The sequence below is a fragment of the Pleurodeles waltl genome, chromosome 5 (genome assembly GCF_031143425.1).
Source record: "Pleurodeles waltl isolate 20211129_DDA chromosome 5, aPleWal1.hap1.20221129, whole genome shotgun sequence".
NCBI lineage: Eukaryota > Metazoa > Chordata > Amphibia > Caudata > Salamandridae > Pleurodeles > Pleurodeles waltl.
Window position 1 is genome coordinate 1,851,151,978 of NC_090444.1, and position 27,456 is coordinate 1,851,179,433.

General features: G+C 42.2%; 1 protein-coding gene across 4 annotated transcripts in view; it reads right to left on the reverse strand.

Moving 5' to 3' along the window:
- LOC138296858 (zinc finger protein 268-like) overlaps window positions 1-27,456 on the reverse strand; it is a 57,302-nt gene that overhangs the window by 21,682 nt on the left and 8,164 nt on the right. Inside the window, exon 2 of one of the 4 annotated variants that reach the window (XR_011203914.1) lies at window positions 22,285-26,049. Coding sequence is in view for 2 of the 4 variants with exons in the window: in XM_069236343.1 (XP_069092444.1) it covers window positions 24,122-25,762 (1,641 nt within the window). In the remaining 2 variants the exon portion in view is untranslated. Of the gene's footprint in view, window positions 1-20,991; window positions 26,920-27,456 lie in introns of those variants that run through there. The other 3 variants (XR_011203913.1, XM_069236343.1, XM_069236342.1) reach the window with 3 other exon arrangements.

The following is a 27,456-nucleotide window of genomic DNA, read 5'->3' on the forward strand; positions in this document are numbered from 1 at the left end:
AGCTAGTAGACAAGTTGCATGAGAGGCCACTGAATAACAGCACTGTATGAACCTGCCAGCAGTGCTTTAATTCAAACAGGTGTATACAGCAACAAAGGAAAGACACAAAGCACTGAATGTGAAGTGCTTTTAGTTTGTATTTCCTTCTGATGTGCAGTAAGTGACCAAGGGTCTGGAGCCGGTCAAATGTTCGCACTACAGGGAGTGGTTTTTGTGAAGGACTAACGTGCATATACCTAAACCACAAAGTCTTTTGAGTCTTTGCACTGTACACACTATAGACCTATGAAGCATTTTTCAGTGGAACCCGCAATAAGAAACACTGCATTGAGCCCCATCTGCATTCTTCTTTCCTGCCTGGTGTGCAGGCAGCATAGCGCCCAGAGGCTGTCCTCTTGGTGTTTCTGACAGCTGCACAAGCTTGGTTCCCTGATCTCTAGAGCTCCCAATGCATAGGAGTGGGCGGAGAACATGTGCTTCTCAAGCACATGCATCTCTTGAAAAACAATGCACTTCTAACTTCCCTTAAAATGCCTAGAAGGGGTGCTAGAATACAAAATGTCACAGCTAGTAGACGAACTGCAAGACAGGCCTCTGAATGACAGCGGCGAAGAAACTGAACCTGCCAGGACCGCTTTATTTGAAACAGGTGTATACAGCAACAAATGCGAGACACGCGCGCTGAACATAAAGCACTATTGTTTCTTACTTGCTAGTGACGTGCAGAGCTGTAAAGTTACCAAGAGTCTGGCGCCAGTCACACATTTGCACTATAGAGAGTGGTTCTTGAGAAGGTTGAAAGGGCGGCAGATATCTATATTTCTTTTCCCCCTTAATAACTACTGAATGGATTTACACCTAATAACAAAAAGGGCACTTTCTGGACCAAGAGCTACCCTGAAACTTTCCATATACAACAAGACCCTAGAGGACACTTTTTGTTTTTTTAATTTCATGACGATTCGTCAAATGGTGCCAACGATATACACAAGTCAAAAAACACTTTTTCTATGGAAACTAGGCCCTAACTATAACTATCTACTGGCATCCGCAAGTAGATGATATATATATTCAGGCATTTTTGTCGGTGCCTAGCTTCAGACACTTCTTCAAGTTATCCCAATGGGCGTATGATCCACAGTTGCTGAGTCTCTCTCCTTTGCTCTGGACACCACTCTGTGGTGTCTTGTTATCCTCTATGCAGGACAGCCCAAGAGTACCAGGGACTCATGGCCTCTGTGAGAGGTCGGTGGCTCTACTAGAGCTAGCGATTTCCAGTGGGATTGGAATTTTTTGTTAACTTACGTTTTCATTCAGTCGGCTAACTATAATGTTACTTTAACCATTATAGATTATTAACTTCGTTTGCTACTTTTATGTATGGGTTTTGGACACTTGCTTTACTTCTGCAAATCCAAAATGAGTCATTTGGTATGACCGCATAATAAACAGGTAAATTTACAACCAGAATACGCAGCTTCCTTGGTTATGAGGATTATCTTTTGGAATATATATTCATATAACTATACACACACACAAGCACTGAAAAAAGAGTTTTAAGTGATGTTATAGTTATGTTTTGGAAAGAGACACAACATACTATTTAAAAATACCTCAAGACTACTAAAACATGCCAGTAAATTAATAAATGACCAGACAGTTGGACCTGCAACTTCAAATAATACAGCAATCTGTTCGGCCGAGGGGGCTTTTTTCCTGCAGGCAGCCTAGCTTTCACAGGAGCTTATGCTCTGATTAGTTGGCCCAAATATCAAGAGAAATGTTTCTGTTGCCAACAGGACATGGGTACTTGGTCCTTGTCACCTGAAAAAAAAAAAGTATTATGGGGGGCACTGTAGAGCTACCATGCCCTCCACAACCTTGTGGGGAGGTCCCAGAGAGATTTGAGGGTCAAATTAAATATATATCTTTTATGTTGCTGCAATCCTGCGTGACTCCTTACTCTCAAAAGATCAAAAAGCAATTCAAATAAAAGGGGAGAGGGTGTCCCTTAGAGCAGGTCAGGCTATGCAGCCAACTCCACACTGTGCTCAGCAGAACCAGGCGCAGCAGGGGTTGGCTGCAGGGCCTGGACACAGGCCACACACAACAGAAAATCCCACAAAATGCACAGACTTTAGACGTAACTACAACTTGCGCCCCTACCATGAACAGCTACTAGCTTCACATTTTCCATCGCACAGGACATCTTTAATGACATCACTGATGACATCTGAATTTATATAGTTGACAAAATCACTGTACATAACAAGCAAGAGTTCTAGTTACTTCTGTTATTTTCAGTATTTTTTTTATTTTAAATGTTATGTTTTAACTCACATTTTCAGCCAACTATAACAGCACTTTAACCTTTGTTTTCCTGAATGAAATATATATTCACTGAAAAAAACAAAAGTTTCAGGGACGTTATTGTTAGGTTCTTATTTTACATACACAAAACAATAGAAATTCAGCAGTTATAGTTAGACTTATCTGACAAAACTATATCTCGTGCCCTAAGGTAATTATATCTCAAGCCCCCGACAGGCAGTTTTCTCATCAATAAATTTGATTATAAATATTGCAGTGAGATTATCAATGATATCACAGAGGATGTGATGAATATATGGGGTAATTAGCAGTACATGGTGAGGGCCCACCAACATTTATTTTACAGTGAGGGGGCTATGTAGCTCTCCTCCCTGACCTATATTTGGCCCTGGGGACCTGCTCCCCGGGGACCACTGCTTAAGTTATGGGCGAGGGGGCATGCAGCCCCTCCTCCACGGGCTGATTTTGGTCCCAGGGAACCCATCTCCTAGGGTCCTGCCATATTCTAAATGGGGGGCATGCAGCCCCCTTCCCTGGGCTGATGCCTGGCCCTGGGGACTCCATCTCCAGGGGCCTGGCTATATTAAGAATGGGGAGCAGGGGCATGCGTCCCCCCCATCCCAAAGCCGATTTTGGCCCCTGGGATCCCATATCCTGGCCAAATTATGAAGGGGGAGGAGGGCATGCAACCCACCCTCCCCCAAGCCAATATTTGCACTAGGGACCCCATCCCCCAGGACCCACCTAATGGTGAGTGCCTTGGCCCTACTCTTCGTTGTTGGGATCCATGAATTCTCAGATTTAGCCAGGTCCCGGGGGATATGGTCCCCAGGCCCCGAAATCGGCCTGGGAGTGGAGCTGCACAGCCTTCTCCCCGTTTTTACTATCAGCCGTGCTCAAGGGGCGGTCGGTCCCTGGGGCCATAATCAGCCTGGGGGAAGCGGGCCGTAGCACTCCCTCCCCTTTATTACAAATGATATATTCCCCATGGCACACGGCACATCCAGGGGGGCAAATACATTTTTTTTTTGAAACGTTGGAAAGTGTACTTGGTTTTTTTTCCGCTGACCCTCTGCAAATTTGTGGCAAAATGTTTTTTTTTTTTAAAAGGGCAAACTTATTTTGGCCCAGGTAGGGTCCCTGTGAGACTCCATCACCAGGCCTAGGGGGTCCGTGTAATCCTACCCTACCCCCTTGTCTTGGGACTCGGGAAAGTCAGAGTTTCAAGACGGCTGCCAACACTTCCTGGTTAAAGTGATGGCAGCCAATCAGATTCCACCGTGAGATCTGTGCTGACGACCTTCCCAGATATTTATTTTGTCTTCAATAACTCCAAAACTACTGAAAGGATTTAAACCAAATCACAAAAAGGGCTCTTTCTGGAGCAAGATTTAGCTATCTGAGAAATTTGGAGTAATTCCATTTAGCTTTCAGGCTGTAGTGGTGTTAAAAACTGCAAAATCCCCATAAATATTGCATGGGTGGGGGGAAAACATTTTAGAACCCCCCCCTTTTCCTGGGCCTCCACTTAATAAATCACCCCCAAAACTCTGCAGACAGCAGCAGGAGTGATTGGCACGAAAGTTATTAGCAAAAGTTTCTAAGTATACCTACCTACTGGCTATATATATATATATATATATATATATATATATATATATATATATATATATTCACTGAAAAGTCCAAAGCTTACAGGGAAGTAATAGGTTCTGAATTTACTCCCACAAAACCACAGAAATTCAGCAGTCACAGTTATGGTTACCTGCAGTAACTATAAGTTGTGCACTAAGAGTGGGGTGTTTTGTGTTTATGAATGCAAACACACAATGCATGTGTTTAGTAGTTCATTCTGAAATGAACCAGTTAGTTATCTGTGTTGCGGTAACAATTACGAACACAAAAAGGAATATGGAAACATGAACACACACAGACCAGTACTTGAATATTCATGAACACAAACACATGCACGAGTAAAAACACACAGCGACAAAGACAAACTCAACATCAGACAACTTGACACTGCTCTCCACAGACAGACAGGCAGACACAGAGATACATGTATAGTCATATGCGGAGAGTCAAAGAGAGACACACACTTAGAACACAAAAAGTATAGATGCACATACGAATTGAAAAACAGGAATGCACAAACATTTGGAAACACAACCAGACAAGTGCACAAAAAGAATATTTCCACTACAGCACTAACTCAGCGCACGCACATGCAAACATTGCTGCCTGGGGCGTAGTGAGAAGTAACGCTACTGTACTGTAGTGAATCTGTGCAGAGAAGTGCATGTTCTGTCTCTTTCAAATGGAAGAAGTGCAGGTATTAGGTACCTAACCGCTAACGCACTGCTCCATCATGTGAACTCTGAAAACTCCTGGGTTTTTTTGGGTGATCGGGCGGCTGAAGGGGTTAAAGGGCTGCCTGAAGCACAGAAGCTCAGCTGTGATGTCTGTTCATTTACATGCATGTGTCCTCCTGTCCCCCACACTGTTGTCGGCTCAGCTTTATAGCAGATTTGCAGGCGCGTTTGCAGACTTAATGTAATGCTTGCATTTGAATTTGTGCAAGTTGTACAAATTAGCAGCTGCCAAGCCAGGGGCATATCTAGTTGAAAAACTGCAGCATGTGGCTTGAGGTGGTTAATACTGCTTGCTAAGTATGAGGACATGGGTGTATTCCGAGCAGTGAATGCTCAAAATATGAGGCATTTCTTCTCGATAAATAATTTAATAAAGCCCCAGGGAGATGTTGTTCCCTGGGGCTCTTTAAAACCTAAGAGTGGGGCTGTGTGTGCCCCCATCCTTTTCCATTATATTTTTGGATATGCCAGCAGGAACTGGCCCACTTGGGGACTTTCCTAAAACAAAGCGCGGGAGACTGTGCTTCTTTACATTTTTGCCACAAATTTGCATTGCTGTCCCAAATTTATGGCAAAATCTTTTTAATAAGTGCTGTTTTGCCCTGGGGATCCCCCCTGGGACTCCAGCACCATAGCTAAGGGGACAGGGTGTCCCTACTCTAGCCCCTTTTCTTATTTTTTATCTTTTTTTGTGAGGCCTGGTTGAAGCAGAGTCCCAAGATGGCTGTCAACACTTCCTAGTTGAAATGTTGGCAGCCAATCAGATCTCAGCACAACATCCGGAAGGTTTGCGGAGCCTTTGCATCCCCATATATACAAATTTGAATTTTCTTTAATATCTCAAAAACTACTGAATGGATTTACACCAAATAACAAAAAGGGTGCTTTCTGGACCAAGAGCTACCTTTCTGCCAAATTTGGTGTAATTCCGTCCAGTGGTTCAGGCTGTAGACCTGTTCAAAAACACTATGGGAATTAACATGGGGAAAACACGAATATATATATATATATATATATATATATATATATATATATATATATATATATATATAAGCAAACAAACTGGTCCAGCTTCTGGAAATTATTTCTTTTTATTGCAGTCAAAATTAAATCACCATCCTTCACCACTAAAGTGGTGGTGAAGGATGGTGATTTAATTTTGGTGGTGAAGTTGCTTGCAACTGTTTGTTCTTGGATATATATATATATATATATATATATATATATATATATATATATATATATATATATATAGAGAGAGAGAGAGAGAGAGATAGATAGATAGATAGATAGACATTGAGAGTGAAAGAAAACATACAAATAAGCAACATGTAGACATGACTGTCTCACTACAGCTGCAGTGTATCAGTGGGGACCATACTCATAAATCTATCACCTATCAATCGATGACTTGAGATAAGCAGGGAGAGCACACCCACATGTTGATACAAATGCTTGCCATACATTCCCTCTCTAACCTTGAATGCTTATGGAATATGATTAAACTTTCCAGTTTTCAGTTTTCAACTAAAACTCTGAAGACACAGAGGGTAAAGTACCATGTGGTGGCCTTCTTCCCTATGCTCTTTGGGTGAGGTCTATAGCATCTTCTTTTTATGGCTCTTATCTTGGATCAAATGGTGTGAGGGACCCAGTCTGATGTGGGTTTGCTTTAATGTGTTGGACTTTTTAAATATGGGTCTGCTACTTCATTGTTTTCCTCAGACTAAACCTGGAGAACAACACTAGAGGAGACCTGCACAATATGTGGCATATTCACAAAGGTAACTGTTAGAAATAGCCGTTTCTGCAGGGTTATCGCCAAGCTTTTTTGCCTTTCTCCACCTACTTTTCTGACCCTCTTTTTTGGCTTAGTAACTAACAATTCTGATTAATTTACACACTTTGATGTACTCTCGCACTTTTGAATAACTTCACTACTTTTTCCTATTCACTTTTTAAGAGTGTAAACTTACTCACAATTGTATACTCACATATCCCCCCTGAAACACGCAATGAAGCTAAACTTGCAAGTCTAAATTACTACAGCCAAAGAGAAGCAATAGTAGGTCCAGCACCACAGATGGCCAACTACTAATAATACAACATCCTCTTATAAAATAAAACATGGAGGCAGGGACTCAAAATAGAACCCCCCAATAAATACTGATCAACTAAAATATACATAAATTGAGTGTTTTTACTTTAAAGAAAATATATAATAGAAATTAAGCTGAATGTTAAAATGTATCTAAAAAAAGGAAGGTATTATTTAATATTTAAATATTTTAATAACCTTTTTAATTTAAAATTGACATTTTTTATTAAAATATAATTCAATTACTTTTAATTCAATAGACAAAATTTTATTTATCAACTTTTTTTTTTCTTTAGGTGGAATTTTACTTTAAACTCCAGAAAAAATAATTGTTATTTAATTTACTATTTATACTAATGAAATATTGAATTGGATAATAAGTTATTAGTGCTCAAATTAATACTCAACATACTATTATTTTTACTAAGGCTTTTCAAAACGTTTATTAAACCTGAATCAACCAATAATTGCTTCACATAAGTCTCTGCATGTATATATTAATGGCACACAGTAATCAGTTCAAAGAACTACCTCTGTTCCAAATAACTTTTGAATATAGTGATGGATACGAACCAAAGGGTTAGGTAATATTTAGTTGCTCAGTACTGAGGCGGAATTACCACCACTCACATGCAGAAAATACAATTCTATGTCAGGATCGGATGCTCAGATCATGCTTCTCAAACTTTACTGCAAATTTTTCTGCAGCCAATTAAAACAGAAAATACACAAAACTAAATTTCCCACAAGCCCATCAACCGATCAGGGCATACCACTCCTTATATCAGAACTAACCTAGAATGATTTCCCTCCTTACTTTGGTGCTGCAGCCAGATCATAGTACCATTGCTCTACCTCCTACACTTTTCTGTGTTATTATTGTATAACTGTGTTGTGCACATGTGCACTATGCTGCCAGGAATGAAAAACTTCTACCTCCCCATCTGGTCTTCTTTTTTTTTTTAGGAATGGCCAGCAGTTTAGTAGAAGTAGTTCTTAGTTCACAACACAGAACATACCACGTAAATACCTTTTGAAAATAAAGAGGGCCAATACCATGCAAGGTTTTATGCACTATGCAAAGAGCCTTAAACTTAACTTTTTCAAAAATGGGCAACCAGTGAAGAGCATGGATCTTCTTAGTTATAGGGCTGGACTTGGGTACTTTCAGAAGCAGATGGGCTGCTGCAATTTGTAGTGCTTTGAACTTAGATTGTGGAGGTTTGGTAATGCCAAACGCAGAGTTCATTGCAATAATCGATCCTGGAAAGGATAAGAGCCACTATCACAATTTTTTGCATCTCAAGGGAGATGTAAGAAAATACCTTTTTTAAAACCTTGATTAAATAGAAATAAGAAGATGTTATATAGTTTATCTGTTCAGAAATACCCAGCTGATCATCAAACAGAACCGCCAGATTTTTGGCCTTCCGAGCTGGGAGAGGATGCGAGGATGGGCCGTTCTAAAATGAAGGACCATTTCCAAAAAGGATGAACTCTGTTTTATCTGAGTTTAACTTTAAGCAATTTTCCTGCATCTAAGTTGAATTATGACCAAAACAGTTGTTGACATTTTTGGCAACAGTGCCGACATCAGAGGGAATTGATACTACTATCCATGTATCGTCGGCATCACATATAATGGAAAAACTGTATGATTGAATAAGTTTCATTAGAGGGGCAACATAGATATTAAAGACAGTAGGGGATACAGAAGATCCCTGGGGTACTTCACATGGGAGAATAAATGAGTCAGACTTGTAGCCCCCAGTCTCTACCGTTTGATCCCTGTTTAATAAGGAGCTGACAATGGCAAGAGCTGCACCTCCTATTCCAATTCTCTCCAGTTGATAAGCACAGAATGATTTACTGTATTAAACGCAGCAGAGAGGTCCAATAATATCAGGGCAACCCTTCCTCCACCATCCACCACCTGTCTGATCTACTCAGTTGCACAAACTAAAGCTGATCCTGTAGTGTTTTGGCATAAAACCATGCTGGGAAGGCTCCAAAACGTTGTTGGAGTCTAAATAAGCCATAAGAACTTCACTGAAGGCTTTTTCCAATACTTTTGCAGAGAGCGGTAATTGGGAGATTGGCTGATAGTTCTTCGCCTCACTAGGGTCCAAAGACGTTTTTTTTTTTTTTAAATGGGAAGAACAGATGATTTTTTCCAGGCAGTTGGGAATCATTCTGCTAACAGTACATTGTTTAAAAGTTTCGTTAAGTGAACCACAATGGTATCAGAGACCATGTGCAGCACATAAGGCGGACAGGTTTCAGAAGGGGAACCAGGTTTGGTAGATTCTAGCAGTCTTATAACTTTATCCTCTGTTAGAGGAAAACAATTGAGCAGACCACTAGGATCATCAGCTGCACTACTATTTTCATGAGATCCCCAAGGCAATGAGCTTGAAGAGCCATTTGTGGGGGGGTTGTATTTTGGCACGCCACAAATTCCTCATAAACATTATTGACCTTTGACTGGAAAACATTTGCTAATTTATTGCAGAAACTTTTGAAGGGAATGAAAGCATTGTTTTGATCAATATTTGAAAGGGTACTAATGGTTTTGAACAGTTTGGTGGTCCAGTTTTTAGCAGTACTGTTTTTTTCCTCAAAGTAATTCGTTTTTTCCAGTGATATTTAACCCTTTATACTAATCGCAGACAGATTTATATTTAAATCTCTCTTCCATTAAGAAAATTAAAATATTGTGTTATTGTCAAGTAAGCAGTCCACTTTATATTGTGCCTCTAGCAGGCGCATACCCACACCTGTGTTGCCTCCTGGAATTCGGGAGTGCTGCAGAAACCTTCAAGCGGCTCAGAGGACTCAGAGACTAGTTTCTTACCAGATCTCACCTGCTCTTACTAGATTTTGCATGATTGTAGGCCGTATTTCGACCGTACCCCAAAACTGCAGGAATCTCAAACCAATTTCAGTTTTTCCTCTCAACACCTATAAGACTTGGCCCGCTGACTGAGCACATAGTGGAAACCACAAGGATCTTGTGGTAGACGACGTGCTGACCTCAAGCCAATCAACAAGTATTTTATTTGTGGGGTGTATCTGATCATATTCCTCAGGTATGGATCATTCTGGCTCTACCCAAGTCGCTAGTGATTGCCTGTGCTTTCACAGCAAGTGGAATCCTTTGATGGATCAGTTGGTGTGATTAACAACATACTGATCCCATAGGGGCAGACTTACCACATGTAGTGAATTTTCTTTCTTCCTTAGTAGCAGGTGGTCTGGCTTTCAGATCGTTTAACAATTTTGCCATTTCCGCCATTCATGTCACTCTGGAGGCTAATCCTATGAGCGAACATCCTTTGTTCTGCAATGTTATGTGGAGCATTCACATTATGAACACCCCTGTGCCTCCCTCCTCTCATCCTTGCGATGTGGTACTTAGATGTCTCCAGAAGTGGCCGGAGAAATATTTGCTGTCTCAAAAGCAACTGTCAGCCAAGTTAACTCTGCTCCTATGCCTCATCTCTACATGCAGAGTTTCAGATGTAAAGGCGCTAGATGTTGCAGGTCAGCATTTACTCCAAAAGGAGGTTCTTTACAAAATAATCAGACATACAAACACCTTTTCCAAGTGCATCTCTTATCCATTTTCCCAGACAATCCCCAACTTTGTGTTGTTCATTGCTTTAAAGCTTAGGAACTGGCTACTAATCCTATTAAACATTACCCTCCTGGGCAATTGTTGATTGCGCTACAGAAACCCTTTGGTCTTGTGGCATAGAGTCAGATGGATGTTGGTTGGAGTGGATGTAATTGTGTATGGGGCTCACTCTGCCAGGGGGCCTCTGCCTTCAAAATCTTTTGATTTGGGTTCTAGTCTAGAGGGCATCAGGAGGGCTGCAGACTGGCCCTCAGACTCTACTCTTAAACGTTTCTACTATAAGCATATTGCAAATGTTGCTTCTGTGATGGTGGATCAGCTTTGAACAAGCATAATTTAATCCTTTGTTTCTGACATTCTATTCAGGACACACAGGTGAGGATTATACCGCCCTTATGGTTATTGTTGCAATGTACTGAATTGCTCTATTTTCTGTTTATGAGTGTTCCCTCCCTATGAGAATGAATTGTTATATATAGCAGATGTTATTGCTTTGTCATGCAGGTTACGAGCTGACATTTTCCAGGCTGAGATCCTTTGTTGCAGTTCTAAAATGTTATTTTTAATTTATTTATTAATCAATTTTGATAGAGCATGGACATTACCCAGCAGTGTCGGAGCACTTTATAACAGCATCAAGAATGTTACATGAGAAATTCACAGTAATGGGGTAGTAGGTGACAATATGTATAGCTACTACGGTTACTTATGGTAAGAGTTGCGTATTTACAAATTACATATTCATTAAAGATTACATATTTAGAAAACTGTGGGTACACAAATTGAAAATGTCACTTACCCAGTGTACATCTGTTCGTGGCATCAGTCGCTGTAGATTCGCATGTTTTGCATAGCTCGCCATCTGGTGTTGGGTCGGAGTGTTACAAGTTGTTTTTCTTCGAAGAAGTCTTTCGAGTCACGGGACCGAGTGACTCCTCCTTTTGTCTCCATTGCGCATGGGCGTCGACTCCATCTTCGATTGTTTTTCCCCGCAGAGGGTGAGATAGGAGTTGTATTGTAGTAATAGTGGCCATGCAATGGAGTGACTAAGTATGTACCTATTTAAGGTTAAAATAATATATAAACAAATAGTTGAAGGTACCTTCCGAACTGCTACAGGCTCCCGGGGAGGCGGGTGGGCACATGCGAATCTACAGCGACTGATGCCACGAACAGATGTACACTGGGTAAGTGACATTTTCAGTTCGATGGCATCTGTCGCTGTAGATACGCATGTTTTGCATAGACTAGTAAGCAGTTATCTCCCCAAAGCGGTAGCTCAGCCTGTAGGAGTGGGAGTAGTCTGAAACAATGTTCTTAATACGGCTTGACCTACTGTGGCTTGTTGTGCGGATAACACGTCTACACAGTAGTGCTTGGTGAATGTGTGAGGCGTAGACCATGTGGCTGCCTTACATATTTCTTGCATTGGGATGTTTCCTAGAAAGGCCATGGTAGCACCTTTCTTTCTGGTTGAGTGTGCCCTTGGTGTAATGGGCAGTTGTCGTTTAGCTTTAAGGTAGCAGATTTGGATGCATTTAACTATCCATCTGGCTATACCTTGTTTTGATATTGGGTTTCCTGCATGAGGTTTTTGGAATGCAATAAATAGCTGTTTAGTTTTCCTGATGCTCTTTGTTCTGTCAATGTAATACATTAATGCTCTTTTGACATCTAAAGTATGTAGTGCCCTCTCAGCTACGGAATCTGGCTGTGGGAAGAACACTGGAAGTTCCACTGTTTGATTTAGATGGAACGGTGAAATAACTTTTGGTAGAAATTTAGGATTAGTCCTTAGGACGACCTTATTTTTGTGTAGTTGTATAAAAGGTTATTGTATTGTAAACGCCTGAATCTCGCTTACTCTTCTTAGAGAGGTAATGGCGATGAGAAATGCAACCTTCCATGTTAGGAACTGTATTTCGCAGGAGTGCATGGGTTCAAAAGGTGGACCCATAAGTCTAGTTAAGACAACATTTAGGTTCCATGAAGGAACAGGTGGTGTTCTTGATGGAATAATTCTTTTAAGGCCCTCCATGAATGCTTTAATGACTGGTATCCTATATAGGGAAGTTGAATAGGTAGGCTGCAGGTATGCAGATATTGCTGCAAGGTGTATTTTAATGGAAGAGAAAGCTAGGTTAGATTTTTGTAAGTGAAGCAAGTAACCCACTACATGTTTTGGGGTTGCGTGTAATGGTTGGATTTGATTAATATGGCAGTAGCAAACAAACCTCTTCCATTTACTGGCATAGCAGTGCCTGGTGGATGGCCTTCTGGCTTGCTTTATGACTTCCATACATTCTTGGGTAAGTTGTAAGTGTCTGAATTCTAGGATTTCAGGAGCCAGATTGCTAGATTCAGCGATGCTGGATCTGGGTGTCTGATCGTTTGGTTGTGTTGTGTTAACAGATCCGGCCTGTTGGGCAGTTTGATGTGGGGTACTACTGATAGGTCTAGCAGCGTTGTGTACCAGGGTTGCCTTGCCCAAGTTGGTGCTATTAATATGAGTTTGAGTTTGTTTTGACTGAGTTTGTTTACCAGATAAGGAAGGAGAGGGAGAGGAGGAAAAGCGTAGGCAAATATCCCTGACCAGTTGATCCATAGGGCATTGCCGTGGGACTGCCTGTGTGGGTATCTGGATGCGAAGTTTTGGCATTTTGCGTTCTCTTTTGTCGCAAACAAGTCTATTTGAGGTGTTCCCCAGAGCGTGAAGTAAGTGTTCAGAATTTGGGGGTGAATTTCCCATTCGTGGACCTGTTGGTGATCTCGAGAGAGATTGTCTGCGAGTTGATTCTGAATTCCTGGGATAAATTGTGCTATTAGGCGAATTTGGTTGTGAATTGCCCAACGCCATATCTTTTGTGCCAGCAGGCTCAATTGCGTTGAGTGCGTCCCCCCTTGTTTGTTTAGATAATACATTGTTGTCATGTTGTCTGTTTTGACGAGAATGTATTTGTGAACTATTATTGGTTGAAAAGCCTTTAGTGCTTGAAAAACTGCTAGCAGTTCTAGGTGATTTATATGCAGTTTTGTTTGATGTACGTTCCATTGTCCTTGTATGCTGTGTTGATCGAGGTGTGCTCCCCACCCTGTCATGGAAGCATCTGTTGTTATTACGTATTGTGGCACTGGGTCTTGGAAAGGCCGCCCTTTGTTTAAATTTATATTGTTCCACCATAGAAGCGAGAGGTAACTTTGGCGGTCTATTAACACCAGATCTGTAAGGTGACCCTGTGCTTGTGACCACTGTGATGCTAGGCACTGTTGTAAGGGCCTCATGTGCAGTCTTGCGTTTGGGACAATGGCTATGCATGAAGACATCATGCCTAGGAGTTGTAATATCATCTTTGCTTGTATTTTTTGTGTTGGATACATGCGTTGTATGATGTTGTTGAAATTTTGAATTCTTTGTGGACTTGGAGTGGCTACTCCTATTGTTGTGTTTATTATGGCTCCTAGGTATTGTTGTACCTTGCGCGGCAGAATGTTGGATTTTGCGAAGTTGACTGTGAACCCTAGTTTGTAGAGGGTTTGTATGATTTGATTTGTGTGGTGTGAGCACGTTATTAACGAATGGGTCTTGATTAGCCAGTCGTCTAGATACGGGAATACATGTATTTGCTGCCTTCTGATGTGTGCAGCGACTACTGCTAGACATTTGGTAAAGACTCTTGGTGCGGTTGTTAAACCGAAAGGCAGTACCTTGAATTGGTAGTGTATTCCTTTGAATACAAACCTTAGGTATTTCCTGTGCGATGGATGTATTGGTATATGGAAATACGCGTCTTTGAGGTCTAATGTTGTCATGTAGTCGTGTAGTTTCAGCAATGGTAACACTTCTTGTAGTGTGACCATGTGAAAGTGGTCTGATTTGATGTATGTGGTTAGTATTCTTAGGTCTAGGATTGGTCTTAGCGTTTTGTCCTTCTTTGGTATTAAGAAGTACAGTGAATAAACTCCTGTGTTTATTTGTGTGTTTGGTACTAACTCGATTGTGTTCTTTTGCAATAGTGCTTGAACTTCTATCTCCAGGAGCTCGGAATGATGTTTTGATAAATTTTGTGCTCTTGGTGGTATATTTGGAGGGAATTGTAGAAATTCTATGCAATAACCATTTTGGATAATTGCTAGAACCCAAGTGTCCGTAGTGATTTCCTCCCATGCTTTGTAATAATGACCTATTCTTCCCCCCACTGGTGTTGTGTGGAGGGGGTGAGTGACATGTGAGTCACTGCTTAGTTGTAGGGGTTTTGGGGCTTTGAAATTTTCCCCTATTCCTAGGGAATTGCCCTCCTCTATATTGGCCCCGAAAGCCTCCCCTGTACTGTCCCTGGTAACTGGATGGTGTTGCCTGTGAGGTGCTGGCTTGTGTGGCCTGACCCCGAAACCCCCCTCTAAAGGGTGTTTTGCGGAAGGTGCTGTAATTTCCTCTGCTCTGCGGGGAGTAGAGTGCGCCCATGGCTTTAGCAGTGTCCGTGTCCTTTTTAAGTTTCTCAATCGCCGTGTCCACTTCTGGACCGAACAGTTCTTTTTCGTTGAATGGCATATTGAGAACTGCCTGCTGAATCTCTGGTTTAAACCCAGACGTTCGTAGCCATGCATGCCTTCTGATGGTCACAGATGTATTTATTGTTCTTGCAGCTGTGTCTGCTGCGTCCATGGAGGAGCGTATCTGGTTGTTTTAAATGTTCTGTCCTTCCTCAACCACTTGCTTTGCCCTGTTTTGTAGGTCTTTGGGTAGATGTTCAATGAGATGTTGCATCTCATCCCAATGGGCTCTGTCATAGCGCGCAAGAAGTGCCTGTGAGTTAGCGATGCGCCACTGGTTTGCAGCTTGTGCTGCGACTCTCTTTCCAGCTGCATCGAACTTGCGGCTTTCCTTATCTGGGGGTGGTGCATCCCCAGATGTGTGGGAGTTGGCCCTCTTCCTAGCTGCTCCTACAACGACAGAATCTGGTGGCAGCTGTGAAGTTATGAAAATAGGGTCTGTAGGAGGCGCTTTATACTTTTTTTCCACCCTTGGTGTGATTGCCCTACTTTTGACCGGCTCCTTAAAGATGTCTTTTGCGTGCCGAAGCATACCAGGGAGCATAGGCAGGCTTTGGTAGGAGCTGTGGGTGGCGGAGAGGGTGTTGAATAGAAAGTCATCCTCGACTTGTTCTGAGTGGAGGCTTACATTGTGGAATTGTGCTGCTCTAGCCACCACCTGAGAATATGCAGTACTGTCTTCTGGTGGTGATGGCTTTGTAGGGTATGCCTCTGGACTGTTATCTGACACAGGGGCGTCGTATAAGTCCCATGCGTCCTGATCCTGGTCACCTTGGCTCATGGTGGTGTGAGCCGGGGAATGTGATGGAGTTTGTGCTGGTGAGACGTGAATTATAGGTGGAGGAGAGGGTGGCGGAGTAACCCTTTTCACCATTTTTGTTTGTGGTGTTTGGTCAGTTTGAAATTCCAGTCTTCTCTTTCTCCTAATAGGGGGAAGGGTGCTTATCTTTCCTGTCCCCTGCTGTATAAAAATACGTTTCTGCGTATGGTCTACATCGGTGGATTGCAGGTCTTCCTCAAACCTATGCTTTCGCATTTGGGAGGTCATTGATTGCTCTTCGGTATAAGAGCCTGAAACTGGGTCGGTTGCAGGTTGTTTTGGCACCGAAACCCTGTCTGCATCTTTTTTCGGCTCCGAGGTGACTTTTTTCTTTTTCGGAGTCGAAACATCTCGGCGTCGATCTTCATCGGTGACGCTGTCTCGGCGTCGAGCCGTGTCTACACCGCTATCTCGGTGTCGATGTATGCCTCCAGCACTTTCTCGGTCCTGAGAAGGCTGCGTGCCGGTGTCTCGACCGGAGTCGGACGGTCTCGGCACTGATTGGGCCTTTTTCGGTGCCGACGGTCGGTCACCGAATTTATGGGTGGAGCCATGGCCTGGTGGCAGTGGCGTCCCCTGGGCCTTGACAATCTTCTTATGAGTGGTTTTCGACGTCTTACTCACGGTTCGTGGATCGTCGAATTCCTCGGAGTCCGATTCGTGTATCGAAAAGGTTTCTTCCTCTTCCTGTACCTCGAACTCTCGGTGCGCTGTCGGCGTGGACGCCATTTGAAGTCTTCTGGCTCGACGGTCTCGGAGTGTTTTTCGGGACCGGAACGCACGACAGGCCTCGCAAGTGTCTTCACTGTGCTCAGGTGACAGGCACAGGTTACAGACCAAGTGTTGGTCTGAATAGGGGTATTTTTTGTGGCATTTGGGACAGAAACGGAACGGGGTCCGTTCCATCGGCGGTCTTCTACACGCGGTCGGGCCGAGCAGGCTCCCGACGGGGGATCGAAAACTACCCCGAAGGGCTCCGGAGCTCTTCGATCTTCGATGCGGTGTTGATTCTAACTACGCCGATCCCGAACGCAACAATACCGACGAAAATCTTCCGAAATTTAGCTGTTTTTCCGTTCCGAAACTCGGAGCGACAGGAACACGTCCGAACCCGATGGCGGAAAAAAAACAATCGAAGATGGAGTCGACGCCCATGCGCAATGGAGACAAAAGGAGGAGTCACTCAGTCCCGTGACTCGAAAGACTTCTTCGAAGAAAAACAACTTGTAACACTCCGACCCAACACCAGATGGCGAGCTATGCAAAACATGCGTATCTACAGCGACAGATGCCATCGAACACATATTTACTGAGTTAAAGCGGAAAGTTTGTTATAACTCTCAAGAGTGTCCTGTAACAGTCAGGGTCACAACATTAAATGTGAGGGCATATACCTGGTGGGGAGCTTGGCAAAGACAGATTATTGAGAAAAAAGTCTTTGGAAGAGAACAGTTCTAAGGTCTATTTTGAAGGTACAGAAAGAGATGGTGGTGCAAAAGTTTGGAGGTAGCTAGTTCCAAATTCTAGTCGTATTACCAGAGAAAGGAGTTAATCCTGAAAGGGGAGTTGTGCTACACATGAAGTTCCAGATTAAGGTATTCAAGTGTAGAGAAAGAGCTACCCTGCATTGAAGGGACTTTCTGAAGATGGCAGAGACATCTCCCCTTACTCTACAGGCAGCCTATCATTCGTGAAAATAGAATAGTGAGGGGGTGCAGAAGAGTGAGAATGGTGTGAGAAGTGTCAATCAACTAGACCTTAGTGAGGATTAGGCCATGGTTGTAGTAAGTAATGGTATCGGATATTTCCAGCTTGTGTTTTGTTGCAGCTTGTCAGCTGTGAACCATGCAACACAGCTCTGAAGTAACTGTTTTGGTGTGGTTCCGACCAAGGAGATGGTGGGAATAGTGAATGTTGTGTTGTCTGGTGATGGTGGGGAGGTTGAAGTATTATAGCTAGCAAGTAAATCAGTCATTTCAGTTTGGGAGAGATTGTGTGCAGCTCTTTTGGGCAGGTAAATAATCTTGTAATTGTTGGCTCGAGCTTTTACCTGCTTGGTAGACATTGCTGTTAGGTAGTGGGGGTGTAGTAGGGATGAAGGTGGGAAGGAGGAGTCCTACGAAGGAAGTGGCAGTGTTAGAAATGGGGTCTTTGGTTGGCAGTCAGGTTACCCCCTGTCCAAGCAAGGACCCTCACTCTAGTCAGGGTAAAAGAGAATCACCCTCAGCTAACCCCTGCTTACCCCCTTGGTAGCTTGGCACAAGCAGTAGGCTTAGCTTCAGAGTGCTAGGTGTAAAATATTTGTACCAACACACACAGTAACTCAATGAAAACACTACAAAATGACACAACACAGGTTTAGAAAAATAGGAAATATTTATCTAAACAAAACAAGACCAAAACGACAAAAATCCACAATACTTATCAATTAAAAAGCAAAAAGAGTCTTCATGTAGTTTTAAACACACACTAACACTGTTAGTGTGAAAATGTACCTTGGGTGCGTCAAAAATAACCCAGCACGGAGTGTGCGTCAAAAAGGGCTTGCGATGCATCAATTTCACTCACGAGCAAGACCTTGTATCGTTTCTCCTTTCGTCGGGTCAGGCGTATCGTTTCTTCTCTCCACAGGAGAACGATGCGTCGATCGGGTCAGCACTCTCGGGTCCGGGCATGCCTTGCGTTGTTTTTACACGCCCAGCGGTGTTTGCGTTGGAAATCCAGCTGCACAATGATCCGAAAACCATGCAGCGCGGGTTACGATCTCACCAGCCTCCGTCAGCGATGCTGTGCGTCATTTCTCCAGCTCCGTGCGTTGATCTACCAGTCGAGTTGCAGGCGAGCTTCAATTTTCAGACGCGAAGCCGGCGGCGCAGTGATTTTTCAGCCACAGAGCGGAGTTGCGTCGATCTTTTCCCCGCACTGCGTTCTGTGTGTGGATTTCTTCCTCTTAGGCTGCCAGCTTCTCCTTTCAGGGTCCCAGGAACTGGATGGGCACCACTTGGCAGAGTAGGAGTCTCTCCAGAGACTCCAGGTGCTGGCAGAGAGAAGTCTTTGCTGTCCCTGAGACTTCCAACAACAGGAGGCAAGCTCTAAATCAAGCCCTTGGAGATCTTCGCAAGATGGAAGGCACACAAAGTCCAGTCTTTGCCCTCTTACTCTGGCAGAAGCAGCAACTGCAGGATAGCTCCACAAAGCAGTCACAGGCAGGGCAGCTCTTCTTCCTCAGCTCTTCAGATCTTCTCCAGGCAGAGGTTCCTCTTGGTTTCCAGAAGTGTTCTAAAGTCTGTGGTTTTGGGTGCCCTTCTTATACCCATTTTCTCCTTTGAAGTAGGCCTACTTCAAAGGAAAGTCTCTCTTGACTGGGCCAGGGGGTTGCACACTGCATCGTGTGAGGGCAGGCACAGCCCTTTCAGGTGTGAGTGACCACTCCTCCCCTCCCTCCTAGCACAGATGGCTCATCAGGAAATGCAGACTACACCCCAGCTCCCTTTGTGTCACTGTCTAGTGTGAGGTGCAACCAGCCAGGGAATCCACAAACAGGCAGAGTCACAGAGATGGCATAAGCAAGAAAATGCTCACTTTCTAAAAGTGGCATTTTCAAGAGACCCCAAACTCCACATGTCCATCCTCTCCCAAAGGGAATCTACACTTTAATCATATTTAAAGGTAGCCCCCATGTTAACCTATGAGAGGGACAGGCCTTGCAACAGTGAAAAACGAATTTAGCAATATTTCACTGTCAGGACATATAAAACACATTACTATATGTCCTACCTTAACCATACACTGCACCCCTGCCCTTGGGGCTACCTAGGGCCTACCTTAGTGGTGCCTTACATGTAAGACATGCATTTTCAATGCAATGGGTCTCGCGTTTGCTCGAGTTAGAGCTATTAGCGTTGTAAAGAAAACAAAAACGCAGCGCGATCCGCTATGTAAAATGCAGCGTGATCAAGCTGCGTGGAAAATAAACAGGTAAAGTAGTCCAGACCCGAGGCTAAAAACATCAAGCCTAGCGTGTTTTTAGTAGTTTACCGGTGCTGTGTAGGTGGGCTAAACACCGGAAAAGGCATGACGTATGCATGCCTTTCACAAATGAAAGCGGATTTTAAAAGGCAAGCCCACAAACCAATGTAAGTGACTGACGTGACATGGGCGTGGTTTGAAGCCCAAAGAGAGATTACAGAATGGACAGAGTGCTTTGCGCTCGCCCATAAAAAGGGAAGGTTTAGGCCTGGCAAGTGGGTACACTTGCCAAGTCGACTTTGCACTTAAAACTGTACACACAGACACTGCAGTGGCACTGCAGTGGCAGGTCTGAGACATGGATTACAAAGCTATTTATGTGGGTGGCACAACCAGTAATAAATCAAATATGCCAATCATGGCTAAACTAATACACATTTTGTAAAGGAGCACTTGCACTTTAGCGTAACAAAAACAGCAAAAGCAGAGTCCAGCACACATCAACAACCTGGGAAACAGAGGCAAAAAGTTAAGGGAGGCCACGCCAAGGATGAAAAGTCTAACAGGCAGCATGGAGAAGTAAAAGAAAGCAAAGACAATAACTCAGTCCCCGACAGCCTCTGAGAATGCAAGTTGACGAGCAGCCTTCCTTCTGGACATTTGGTATGGAAAGTGAGCGGCAGGGGACAGGGGCAGCGTCCATCGATGCAGCAAATTGTGGGGGCAGTATGGGTCCAGATAAGCCCGCTCAATCGCAAACAGTGTTAGCAGGGGCCAAGAACCAACATTGTTTTGCTACGGATTGGTGGATCAAGTCCTGGTTCTTGTGGAGCAGTTGGCTGAATCAGGCGTATTGGTTCATGGACAAGCGATGTTAAAGAATCTTTGCAGCACACGTACAAAATTTAGTAATTGTGATTCTTACAGAATCATAATTAGGAAATTGCAATTTCAATTGTATGAAAACTTCCATATATTAGATAGCGATTCCTAATGGGTCACAAACCAACCTACCTCATAAATATTAAAGAGGTTGATCGTAGTTTGCTACCTATCAGAAATTGCAGCCATCATAGGGGTGGTGGCATGCTGAGGTCAGCAGACCACCGTGTCTGTTACTGCTTTATAATAAAAAACATTTTTTTTTTTAAGTAGCCCATTTTCTTAAAGAAGAACAGGGTGCGTTTAAAACTCTGAAGTTTTTTTTTTTTTTATGCAAAGCAGTGGTCAATGGGACCACTGCCTGATGTCAAATAACTTATGGTTTTCCATTCTCAAAGAGGAAGGGGTCCAAATTCGATCTTCTCATTTGCCAATGGTTACTCCTTAAAGGGATCAGTAATTTTTAAGGTTTTCAACCGTAATTCGGTTGCAAAACAGTCATACATCCTATTCAGATTCAGTATTTTGAAGGGACATTCTAAGAACACCCATTCTAAATACTGAATCGCAATTTGTGACTTGTACATATGTAAAAACATTTTTGCATTCAGAAACGGTCCCATTGGTCTGTTTCCGACCACAAAAATAGTTTGAACATATGGCCCTCTGTATTTATTGGCAAAGAAAGAGGAGCAGTCATTCTGGGTTGGTTCTGTAAAGAGTGGTGTGCCAGGATTTGTTGGTATACAAAAAAAAGTGATGGATGGAATGCTGGCATTGATCTCAGTAACTGGTAATTACTTGTGTCCGCATCCCAAACCATTGTTATTTTTCACATCATACCACCTCAGATTGAACCCAGCTATATGCAAATCAGTCTTGCCCCTGATCCAATGAGTCATGTGCAGACTCTGCACACCACTCCTGAATGTCTCGGGGACACACCCACCAAAGGCAGTGTCTGCAAAAGCAAGCCGCCAGTAGAGAGAATCCGAACGCGGACAGGGTGGCAAAGTACCAAGTGCTGGTCAGAAATCGGGCACAATAATAAAGCTTACTTGGCTATAGCTCAACATTTTATCCACAATGAGTATGTCAACAACATATTTATACAATAATAACACATGAGAGTGTAGGTGATAGAAAGATAGTACTTAGCTATGGCTGCAGCAACAAAGAAAAAGAAAGAGGAGTCACTCTAGGTTTCAGTAAAGTTTAAGAAGCATAATCCTCATCGCCGTGTCCTTAAAAGAATTGAAAATTCTTGATGCAAACTGGTGAAAATTTCATTCAGTACTGTCCAGTTGCATCATGGAATGGGGAATTACTGCATGGGCCAATTTTTCCTTTGTGTAATTGCACATAGAATTTGCAGTTCCATGGGGTTTAACACATGCATGTATCACCTGCTTTTAGTAGGTGTTAAATAAATGCAATGATCCCCAGGTGGGATGGATGGAGGAGGTGTGGGGGCAAGGGGGAGAGTAATGTTCTTACTGGCAGGAAAGTACATGTTGAAAAAAACACCAGCGAAATAGGCTTGGTAGTGCATGCAGCCAAAGCCTGATGTGATTGTACCATGTGTAATTATTACAGAGTAAAGAAGGGTCTGGTTCTCCCTTACCTGGAAAATCAGGTGTGGACAAACACACCCCACTTGAAATTCGGTGGAATGAAATTCCATAATGACTCCCCTCAGTCGGACCCGTAATAATGGCCAATGCTGGCCTCAGTCAGTCTATCATGGACAGGTCTATGCTCGCTTAGATCCTGATCAAGAATTTAGCAAGTTCCAACACTCTCTTTTGTTGATAAATATTCCACAGATATTCTTATCTATATGTAACAGTTATTCAAAAAATTACCCATTAGTGTCATTTTAGATGACTTTGCGATGTGTCATGCCTTACCCTCATAGGGTATGTCCATTCAGCCATAGAGGATTAATAATAAACTGGAAGATGTGCTCTTGAGTGGAAATGGTAGCAGAGTAACATTTTCAGTGCTTCTGTCCTAAGGAATAGCAAGAGGTCATCCATGTACAGCAAAGCAATGTGCATGCCATAATCCATTCATATGCCCATCTCTACTCCCTCAGCTCCCCTTGCCTCTTGTTCCTCGGGCAAAGGGGTAATTTGCAAATGCAAAGAGCCTGGTGGACATGGGCACACCTCATGGCCAGAGATTGTATTACGTTTGCAGCTTCCGATGATGACGCCTCCTCCTCAGACACCACTAGCTATTTTTCCCACTGAACTTTACCCTCACAGATAGTTTCCTTCAAAAGTTATTCTAAGTCCGAAGCTAAGCTGAGACTGGGTCCAATCCACTGCTTGTATCTGAACATGTTCCATCGCAGTTGGCCTTAAGTTTCAACTTTGTTCCAATCTTGCGTGACTAAATGCTCATGGTTGGCGCTTTGTTGTTTTAGGCATGATTAGTTGCTTTAAAAAATCATGACTCTGGTTCCAGTGATTGGGTTTTTGTCATTGTGGTGACAATTGATTACAGTCTACTCTATTTTTCTATGCTGGTGTGCGATTTTTCTTGTGTTGTGTTTTCACTTTATTACTGTTCGACTGCTGCATAAATGCTTTCACTCACTGTCTTACTCCACAGCATGCCTTGCTCCTCTTTCTAGAGTGGCATAAAGGATAAAGAAAAAATAAATAAATCGATGAACTTCAATGCTGCTAAATTAATTACCAGGGGTGAGATTTGTGAAAGAATGCCACCCATCACACCTATTTGTGTTAGAATACTAGTATACGTGTAATTCTTTTACAGCTGTGTCTAGATTCCTGGAAAACAATATTTTTATTGATTATGAATGGGTGCCCGTTATGTTTGTCACTTCTTGCAGTTCTGTAACTATGACTAGGCCATGTTCCTGAATGCCTGTCCATTCTACAAGAGTTGTAATGCCTCTGGCTTTGGCAGCAATTAAGGTTGTTTGTATATGGAATGTAGGTTTAACCACATGGCACTAACATGAGCATTTCTGATCAACATGTTACATGATATTTCCACCCTTTTCAACTAACATTTATTTTCCGTTGCTCTGTTTTCTAACCTTTTAGCGGTCGTTTAATGCTTCTGTTGCCTGTTTTTCCTTGGATTGAACGGCTTTCGGTAATGTGTCTCGTTTTGCATACCATACATGCAGGTTTACCAATGGATTTTGTACACATAAATATCTATCAGTACCTTTTATAAAAAAAAAAAATGATGCAGTTAGTTTTCCATAGACATATCACTGTGGTCCATGATGCCTCCTGAAAGAAAATAGTTAGTCATTCATTACGTACCAGAGTATATTAACTGATATAGCATTAACTTTCCTTTAGATACGCTCGCCTGGTCATATTTAATACATTTACGTCGTTTTTTAACGCTGTGTGTTTCAGATGTTGCTCTAGCCATTTCTTCTTCTTGAAAACCTTGTCACATTCTATACATGTCTAGGATCTTTCCCCAGCATGAATTTTCTGGTGTAGTTTTAGCACTGAATTTCTTTTAAAAGCTTTCCCACATTGAATACATTTAAATGGTCTCTCGTTGGAGTGGATTGTTTGATGCATTCTTAATGCACCTACAGTTCTAAATGCCTTGCTACATTCAGTACAACTGTATGGTTTTTCACCTGTGTGGATTCTCTGATGAGTCACTAGGTTGCCTTTTGTCTTTAAATCCTTATCACACACCATACATTTAAATGGCTTTTCACCAGTGTGATCTCTGTGATGTAGCATTAACAGTACTTTTGATTTAAAACTCTGATCACATCTGCCACATTTATGTGGTTTTTCACCAGTGTGAATTCTCTGATGTAGCATCAGCAATTGTTTCACCTTAAAAGTCTTGCCACATTCAGTACATTCATAGGGTCTTTCCATGGAGTGGGTTACACGGTGTCTTATTAGGTAATTGTTCGACCTAAAGGCCTTGTCACATTCAGTACATTTATATGGTTTGTCCTGAGTGTGGGTTCTCAGGTGTAGCATTAGACGCTGTTTTACTTTGAACGACTTGTCACATTCAGTACATTTAAATGGCCTTTCTTCAAAGTGGCGTCTCTGGTGTACCATTACTTCCCCACTTGTCCTAAAAGCCATGCCACATTCTGTACAATTATATGGTTTTTCCCCGCTGTGGATTCTCCGATGTACTTTTAGGCATGTTACTGTCCTAAAAGCCTTGTCACATTCTGTACATTTAAATGGTCTCTCTGCAGAGTGGGTACTTTGATGCAGCATTAGATTCATTTCTGTTTTATAGAACTGGTCACACTTGGTACACACATGTGGTTTTTCATCTGTGTGTGTTCTCTGATGCACTATTAGATTGTTCTTTATTGTAAAAGACTTGTCACATTCAAGACATGTATATGGTTTCACCCCAGAGTGGATTTGCAGATGTGCCATAAGCACACATTTTAATTTGAATGCTTTTTGACATTCAGTACATTGGTATGGTCTTTCATCAATGTGGGTTATCTGATGCCGTTTTAAATTCTGTTTTGTCCTAAAGGCCTTACCACATTCAGTACATTTAAATTGCATCACTGCAGAGTGGGTACTTTGATGCAAAATTAAATTCATTTCTGTTTTAAAGAACTGGTTACACTTGGTACACACATGTGGGTTTTCATCTGTGTGGGTTCTCTGATGCACCATCAGATAAGCCTTTGTGCTAAATGCCTTGGCACATTCAGGGCATGTATATGGTTTCACTCCAGAGTGGATTTGCTGATGTACCGTAAGGACACATTTCACTTTGAATGCTTTTTGACATTCTGTACACTGGTATGGTCTTTCATCTGTGTGGGTTCTCTGGTGCACTATTAGCTTCTCCTTTGTTCTAAATGCCTTGGCACATTCAGTACATGTGTATGGTTTCACCCCGAAGTGGATTTGCTGGTGTACCGTAAGCGCACATTTTGATTTGAATGCTTTTTGACATTCAGTACATTGGTATGGTCTTTCATCAGTGTGGGTTATCTGATGCTGTTTTAAACTCTGTGGTGTCTTAAAGGCCTTGTCACATTCAGTACATTTATGTGGCTGCTCATCAGTCAGACGTACTACTAGATGTTGCTCCATTTTCAAAGAGTCCTCACATGTGTTGCATATAAGACAGAGGACAAATTTTGCTCATATAATTCCTTAAAGTCTGTACTTCATGTGCACCTTTACCTGTTCCAACAGATATATGCGACTGAAAAAAGCCAAACACGTTTATAATGTGTACGTAAAAAGACATTTTCCTGGGACTATTTCTGGCATGTGAAGATGTTATTTTGGACAACACAGGCACTGCTTTTTTATGGTGAGTCCTTCTCGCTTTTAAAATAAAATCAACTTCTCTTCTCTTGATGTCTGTTGTACACCTGTTAAATTGAGAAAAAAATTAATTTCATTGGAATAAAATAAACACAGCTTAGTTGTAATAATCTACATTAAAACACTATTAGGAACTGGCTGCATGTACAAGTCGAACTTAAAACCATAAAAACATTACAAAGATATGAAGGACACAGTGGCAATTAAACATTCATTATGCTTGAAGATGGATAAACAGAAACTATGATACAATTGATTAATTGGCCCTGCCTACAACTAACTTCTAGAATGGCTTTCCTCTAAGTGAAGCAAATGGACATCTTAGCTGCAGCAAAAATGAAGCCTCATTCCCTTCTGGTCCAGCCAACATGTGCACTTTTTCCCCTTCAAGATTATTTTTTTCTGCTTGGATAACTAGGCTAATTGGAAAGAAAAGGAATTATTTGTGTGGTCATCAATTTGCCCGTAATAATGTGTGTTATAAGTAAAAAAAATTCTAGCTTACGCGTCAAGAATTTTCAATCCTATTAAGGAAACGGAGGCGAGGATTATGCTATCTCTTTCTTTACAGAATTTAAACAGCAGCCAATCACAATACATTAAACAAAAAAAATACACATCCCAAGATGCCTATAACACTGAGTCACATGGTCCAATCACCACGAATCCCCTTGTCCTTAACTGGAATCACTCTCTACGTAATATCCTTTTTCTTTGATCGAACAGATAACCTTGCAACTCCTTCTTGAACTTCTTTTCGAAAAGGATGAATCCAGACTCTTCAAATCAAAACAGACATCCATGCCAATTCAACCGGAATTGGAAAAAAACGTGCCCAACTTTCTGTAACTGGTACAAAGGAACAGCTCCATCAATGTTCAACACACCATAAAATCAGGAATTCTTCTGATCAGAACCTGAAAAAACAATGAAAAAAGGTAACTTCTCATGTTGTTATAAAATCCAGAAATATTTTAAAACTTCCCACAGGTAAACAAGGGAGGGCATAATAACCATATCAAATCCACAAAATTGTATGTATTTTAACATATCCATATTATGCTTTTAAGGGAGGGATAATCCTCGCCTGCGTGTCCTTAATAGAATTGAAAATTCTTGACGCGTAAGCTAGAAATTTTTGTATTCTGTGTCAGGACCGGAGGCTCCGATTATGCTAGTTTAAAGCTTGATCAATTACCACAGATGCAACATCTACTACAGGTTTATGATAAAACTTTCTAAATGTGCATTCAGATGACCAGTCTGCCGTCTTCATGATTTCTTCCAATCTTGAACCTAGAGCATAAGTTTTAGAGGCCATAGCTCCACTAACAGAATGGGAGCCAAAATGACTGATATTGATACCTGCTTCACTCATTAACCATTTTATCCATCTCGAGAGAGTGGCAGAGGAGACTGACTTAAAAGGTTTCTGTAAAGAAATCAATAATTGT